Here is a 7,739-nt window from a genome sequence, read left to right as displayed (position 1 = left end):
TCTCACAAAGAAAGTAGGCAGGACTACCTGCTACAGTACCTGTTTCTAACAATAACGTTCAAAATTACATTATTTTGTACATATACCGCCCCCCTTGAAGGCACGGACTTCAAAAATATTGGAATTAGCAAAGATCGAACATGGTTATTAGAAAAAGGATTGTTACATAATAAACATGACAAAAAACATTAAAAAATACAAACATTGAAGTCAATTGTAAAAAAGGGTTAATGCATAATTATAACAAATATTTACACGATACAAACATAGTCTATTCATTCGCTGGCAGAACGCACACCTTTCGCGTGGCTCTTTTGAAGATGCCATTGACAGTCTTTACGGACACTACGCGCACAACACCGTCACTTCCGGGATGAAGTTCTACGATGCGTCCCAATTTCCATTGTAGTGGCGGCGTGTTGTCCTCAACTAGAATCACCATGGAACCAACTTCCAAGGCGGGGGTAGACGGTCTGGAACCGGAACCACGGAGCTGCTTGGAACGATTGATGTTTTGAACAAGGTACTCCCTTTGCCAGCGGTGCCAAAAGTGCTGCCTCATCTGTTCCACTCTTTGCCATTGCGTCAATCGGTTGATCCTCGTCGTCGTAAGATCTCTTTCGCTTATAGAAGTTAATGGCTCTCCGATGAGGAAGTGACCAGGGGTTATGGGATTAAGGTCATTAGGATCGTTACTCAAGGGACACAAAGGTCTGGAGTTTAGGACTGCTTCAATTCTTGTTAACAGGGTATACAATTCTTCGTAGGAAAGCACGACTTCTCCAATTGTTCTCTTTAAATGACCTTTTATGGATTTTACGTTTATTTCCCAAATACCGCCCATGTGCGGGGATCTGGGGGGAATGAAATGCCACGAGATACCCTTATTAGCCAGATTTTCTGTAATTTGACTAAATGAAGCTGACTTTAGAAATGTTCTTAGTTCCAGTAATTCTCTATTGGCGCCAACGAAATTTGTAGCATTGTCCGAATAAAGATGGTACACATGACCACGTCTTGATATGAAGCGTTTTAGCGCATTCAAAAAGGTTTGAGTCGTTAAGTCACCAACCAGTTCTAAATGAACGGCTTTAGTTGAAAAACAGACAAAGACGCAAATATATGCCTTCACAGTACGCTTACTGCGACCACGACATTCCTTGATGTAAATAGGCCCGGCATAATCTACGCCACTGATTGAAAATGGTCTGGTTGGTTCGACACGGGATTTGGGCAAATTACCCATAATAGGATACATAACGCTTGGTTTGACTTTAAAACATTGCAAACACTGGTGCAAAATCTTGCGTACCACACTGCGTGGAGAAATTATCCAAAAATTTTGACGTAACGCGGCTAAAGTTCCCTGAACACCAGCGTGCAGTTGCTCAATGTGCACGTGTTTGACTAATGCCTTAATCAAATGGTGATCGTTTGGTAGCACGATGGGATGTTTGACATCGTAAGTTAAGGATGAGTTTTGCAACCTACCTCCCGCGCGAATTAAATTATCATTCTTGTCGAGAAAAATATTTAAGCACAGTAAACGTGATTTCTTGTTAATCGGTTTGTTTTGTTTAAGGCAAGCTAATTCATCGTTGAATGCAACTTCTTGAATTAAACGCATGATGGCCTTCATGGAATCTTTTAATTCTTCACATGTTAAAGAACTAGAGATTTGCCTTTGGTTTGGCTTCCTACAATTGTTGATGAACCGTAATACCCATGACATTACGCGTTCAGTTTTTTTGTAATTTGAAAATTTTGTAAGAAGCGGTAGTTGTCTTTCGCGAGAATGAATATTGGTCAGAGTGACAGTTCGCCGTTCTGGAATTTCAATATCCGAAAGATTTACGTTAGATACGGGCCAAGTGTCGTTGTTTTCTGACAGCCAATCAGGACCGTTCCACCACAGTTTATTAGTTTTGAGTTGACCAGGTAAAGCACCTCGGCTTAGTACATCCGCAGGGTTACTTTCGCTTTTGACATGATACCAATCTTTCGCATCCGTTAGCGTTTGAATTTCGGAAACTCGATTTCCTACAAATGTTTGTAAGTTTGAAGATGTAGCGTTTATCCATGCCAGAACGACTGTGGAATCTGTCCAGAGAAATTGCTGATCAATTTTGACATTTATCGTTCGTAAAACTGTATTAAATAATCGCGACAACGTTAAGGCGGCACACAGCTCCAAGCGTGGTAACGTAACAGCGCGAAGAGGAGCCACACGAGATTTAGCGCAAATTAAGTGAACTTGATGATTGCCACTATGATCAGTTGTTCTTAGATAGACAGCAGCGCCATATGCGATTTGTGATGCGTCACCAAAACCATGTAGTTGCACCTGTACGGGGCTTGATTTTATTATGTTTCTGGGAATTTCGATTTCGTTTAAGTGAGCGAGTTCTTGCAAGATCTTAACCCATGCACAATAAATAGTTTCAGGTAATAGATCGTCCCATCCAATTTTCAAACTCCAGCACTGTTGAAGGATTATTTTTGCTTTTACTACTACTGGCGCCACAAGACCCAATGGATGGAATACCTGGGCAGTTTTAGACAGGATTTCGCGTTTTGTTAGTCTTTTCGGAATGTCGCACTGTTTTACCTGATAGCGTAACGAATCGTGATTAGGATTCCAAAAAAGCCCTAACGTTTTAGTGTAAGCATCCTTATCGAAACTGACGTTGAGATTAGGCTCGTGACTATCTGGAATTAATGCAGGATGATTGGCGGCCCATTTACGTAATAAGAAACCACCATGAGCTAAAATTTGAATTATTTGATCTCGTAAAGTGATTAGGTTTTCAAGTGAGTCTCCTCCCGTCAGAAGATCGTCTACGTAAAAATCCTGTTGAATTGCTTTAGCGGCTTCCGGGTACTGATTTACGTTTTGAAGAGCTAGTTCTTTAAGACATCTTGTTGCTAGAAAACTGGCCGGTTTTGTACCGTAGGTTAGAGTGGTTAATCTATACGTTTTTAGCGGATCTTCGGTGTTCTCGCGCCAAACAATTCGTTGATAGTCACTGTGATCGGGATGTATTTCTATCATACGGTACATTTTAGCTATGTCCCCGTTTACGACGTATTTAAAAGTTCTGAATCTCAACAAAATTGCAAAAAGCTCTGGCTGGATTGTAGGTCCTGCCATAAGATTGTCATTTAGACTTAATGCATCAGCTGAGCGAAATGACGCGTTAAAAACAACTCTTAACTTGGTCGATGTAGAATCCTTGAGTACCGCGTGATGGGGCAAATATGTACAGTTTGGTTTATTTAATTCGCAACCCGGAACTTCCTCCATGTGACCCAAAGAGATGTAATCCCGCATGAATTGCACATAATCTGATTTTAGTGTAGGCCTTTTGTTTAGGTTTCGTTCCAGATTGTTAAAAAACTTTACAGCACTATCGCGGTTTGACTTGAGAATTGGAGGATCATTTTTTAATGGCAGTTTAACAAGAAACTTTCCGTTTGTTTGTCTGCACGTATTTTGAATAAAATGTTGCTCGCACATAATCTCTTCATTTGAAAAGCATTTTTGTTCGGAAGGGTTGCTGCATTGTTCTAGTTCGAAGAATTTCTGCACCTGGTTCTCTAAAATGTCGGTTACCGACGTTAGAGAAAGCGAGCAGGTGCTTGAGCTATTGTTATTGTTCATATTTAGTGACCCACCCGCAATGAAACCTAAATGGGTATTTTGCAGCATTAGTTTGTTATGGTTCTTCAGTGTTATTTCCTTGCGGTCTTGACATAAAAGGTTCCAAAACAAATCAGCCCCGATAAGTAAGTCTACTGGTGCAGTTTCTAAGAATTTCGGATCGGCTAGCTGTAATTCCTTTGGAATATTTATTGCAGACATGTTTATGGTCACCAGGGGAAGATTTTCGGTTATTTTTTCCAGAACAAAACAACTTAAGTTCGCCGAAAACTTATTGTACTGAGACTTGATGTTTACCTGGACGGCCTGTTTGATGTTCGTCGAAATTTGACCAATTCCGCCAACGGTTATATTTACGGCTTTCTGCTGTAGACGTAATTTTTTGGAAAATGATGACGTAATATAACTGTTCATGGACCCTGCATCCAGGAGAGCTCTACATTTATGTGACTTATTATTACGATCTTCTATGAGAACGATCGCGGTTGATAACAAAATAATTGATGATTGGGACCTCATAGAATGAGCGTTTAAACTTTCTACCTGTGCTGGTGTTTCATTGGTTTGCGTGATTTGTCTTTCTTTGTGAAGCAGCGTATTGTGGCTTTGATTGCATTTACGGCATTTGAATTTGGACTGACAGTTGTTAACAAAATGATTGGTTCTTAGACAATTAAGACATAACTTCAGGTTTCGAGCTTGAGCGTTTCTTTCCTCTACATTTAATTTTGTAAATTCATTGCACTGAAAGATTGTATGATCGTCATTTTTACAAAATGTACAATGTAGTTTGTTTGTGGCAACATAAGATGTAGTGCTTCGTTTTTGTGACATATTGTTTTTTGCATTATTGTGATTCGGATTGACGTTCGATTTGGGGTGCAATAGATTTAAGGATTCCAACAACTGACATTTCTTTTCTAAAAATTCGATCGTTTGACCGTAAGTTGGAACCTCGTCGGTTAATGTAGCCTGCCATTCTCTTGCAAGATTGTCGTCTAATTTGTCCACAATTATTACGACTAGAAGAGCGTGCCAAGTATCAATCGGTACTTCTAGCTGTCTTAACGCGGCAACATTTGAATTCAACGTATCTAAAAAACACCTAAGTGACGAATGCGAGGCTTTAATTACTTGGGGTGCCTTTGTGATGGCTATTATGTGATCGTGAACGATCAGCCGTTTGTTGCAGAACCGTTTCTTTAAGATATCCCACGCTACATTATAATTTTCTGATGACACCGTTAATGACTCGACTGCTCGCAAAGCTTCACCAGATAAACATGATCGCAAATATTGGAAACGTTGACAGTTGTTTAGCATGTTGTTTTCGTCTTCAATAATGGATTTAAATGAATTTTGAAATGACAACCATTCCTTATAGCAACCAGTGAAAGATTTTAAATTTAAAGTTGGCAGATTCAATTTGATTGATTGATCACGATTAGAGCAATGTGAATTAGCGCTGGAACAACTACCGTTAGGATTCGCTGTGGCCGCAGTGTGCGGTGGAGGCGTCGTTTGTCTAATTTTTGTTTGAATTGATGATAATACATCGAGATACTTTAAATCAATTTCGTCGCGGTCCTGAGTCTGTGTCTCAATCGCCTCTGATGAAAGATCGAGTGATTCAATTTCAGTCTGTACCTCGTCATATTCTTTGAATATTTGTTCGATGAATGTTTTTCTAGTTTCTAGTGGAGACACATCATTATCATTTGATTGAAAATTAGACACAAAGTTCTGAATACGCGTAATTCTAGCTTTTAATGAGGTTCTTTTCCTTTTTAGAGCCTCTAATTTGGCAATTGATTCATCTAATAAGGATGTCTCGGGCATAATGATTGATTTGATTTACGTGGTCGAGATGAAAATTTGCGAAATTAGGAACAATAGAAAAAGTCGTACGTAGTAATGCAGTTTGGAAGGGAAATTGAAAGGATTGAGAGCCACTAACCTTTGTTGATGTCTTGAGTGATGATCGCTTCGCTGCTACCCAATTCGGTGACTATTCGTGCTGCCCTTTTGCCCTTGCTGAAGGTGACGAAATCGTTGCTGCCCTCTGGGTGTCGAAACTGTTTCTTGAATTGTTGTTGTATTACACTTGTTATTACACTAGACGACCGTCGTGTGATATGGATTTAATCATCCGGCTCGAAGGACCAAAATTATGAACGATTAATCACTGTTGGGTGGTGATATTAGCCGTTCAAATGATATAGTCGTCTTTGTATAACTACTTAAAAACTTTATTGTATGACAAAATGTTGATGTACAAGTGTTAAGTACCAAGGATAGTGGTAGACTCTGGTTTTTACCGCTATATCTCGACTTAAATAAGGGTGGGTGATTTCACCCCTCTCACAAAGAAAGTAGGCAGGACTACCTGCTACAGTACCTGTTTCTAACAATAACGTTCAAAATTACATTATTTTGTACAAACATAAAATCAGAAATATTTTTTTAAATAAAAACAACTATGCTTAATTAGAGCATATAAATGTAATAGTATTAACTCTCCCACACATAAATGGCTTGTCACTCTTACTGTGAAATTTAGGTTAACGAAACTCTAGTTTAAAATGTCTTGTTAGGTACTAACCATCTGCTCCGAATGAGAAATTCTACTACTATTCAGTTCACTAAAACTACAGTTATAGAAACATTCCAATAATTAGTGAAGACCCCACCAAAATCTATTTACCGGTTTATCAGTTACAAGCGCACAAAATTTGTTTTTTATTAATATGATAAGTAGTAAGTACCCTCACGATCGTTGTTCTTTTGTTTTTAGCATTTTTCAATAAGAATACATAATAAGAAAACGTTGCAGGTATGCAGCTCTTTAAAGAATCCGTATTCAATCATTTGTACTAGTGAGTCAGTTTACTTACCCTGTAAACACTTCTAGTCACATTCTTATCTCACTTCTCTGGATAATTGTGGGTTTGTGGTTAATAATTGGCTTTCTATGAGCAAATTGTTCAACTACCAATGTGGAATGTTACAATTGTGTAAATTACAATGAGTTACGACATGATATACAGCTTATTTTGGATGAGATACTACAATAGTATATTGATAACCTCATCATCAGAAGCATGCAAAATTGAATCATACGCAATAATGTGATGTATTATTTTTTCGTGTGCTTGTTTTTTACAAAACAACAAATATATAAATATTTCGACAACCCTATCATGTCTAGAAGATGTAACCTTTATATCCCTGAGTAAGTATTCCACCAGTCTTGTATCAAGTGATCAAAAAGGAAACAAATCAAAGCAGGCGTTGCAAATTATCGGTCATGTCGTAGCGGAATCCTATGCATGGGCGTAGACAATTTGTGGTCTCAAACGGTTTCCTCGCCTATTTATTTGACGTTGCAGTCTGCTTCAAACAAAACTTTGCGTTGATTTACGTCAGGAGTCAAAATGGCTAACGGACAGACAAGAAAATATTCCAAATAAAAAATCACTGTTTTTGTACATTAAGGTCATTTACAGTCAAGCTTGAAGTGTAATTCATTATTATCATTACAACCAACATGGGAGGATCGGATATATAATATTAAACATAACATTTATCCTCAACCTCGGTTTTCTCATATGTGATTATTTTTCCAGGGTGCCATTTTCACGATTACCGGTCTTAACTACGTATCATTAAGCGGTAACTCGTCACTAAGTTTATACAGATTTTAAAAGCGTTTGCTCAAAGTTGTCATTACAGCTTTTAGTTTGATGCCGTCTCTTATTTTCTCCGTATAACGAATTAGTGCCATGATCGATCACAGTGAACCGAAACGTTTCGCTTTCGCCATTTTGTTTGTGTCGAAAATTTACAGATGAATGGGCGATAGCATTTCAGTACTTAACGAGTTCTTGCATCGTCTCCGCCGTGTTTACCGCATTGCAGTTCTCGCATAAGAAAGCAAGGACAGCTTTCCAATACTCCCTCTAATAATGATCGATTCTGAAAGTGCCACCGACAACAATTCTTCTTACACAGTGTTGCACCTAATGAGATCCATATTCATAAGCTTATAAAATATTCAGTTGAGAAGCTCAAGTTCGGA

The 7,739-nt window shown here is 38.5% G+C and overlaps 1 protein-coding gene across 1 annotated transcript; it reads right to left on the bottom strand.

Moving 5' to 3' along the window:
• Positions 1 to 271: 271 nt before the first annotated feature.
• Positions 272 to 7,445, bottom strand: LOC138122567 (uncharacterized). Its single transcript, XM_069036780.1, has 3 exons — positions 7,392 to 7,445; positions 5,619 to 5,742; positions 272 to 5,355 (listed from the first exon to the last, which is right to left on the bottom strand). Exons 1-3 carry the CDS (start codon positions 7,443 to 7,445, stop codon positions 272 to 274), a joined length of 5,262 nt encoding a protein of 1,753 aa, XP_068892881.1.
• Positions 7,446 to 7,739: the final 294 nt, after the last annotated feature.

The sequence above is a fragment of the Tenebrio molitor genome, chromosome 2, assembly GCF_963966145.1.
Source record: "Tenebrio molitor chromosome 2, icTenMoli1.1, whole genome shotgun sequence".
Taxonomy (NCBI): Eukaryota; Metazoa; Arthropoda; class Insecta; order Coleoptera; family Tenebrionidae; genus Tenebrio; species Tenebrio molitor.
This window is presented reverse-complemented; position numbering and strand designations above follow the sequence as displayed.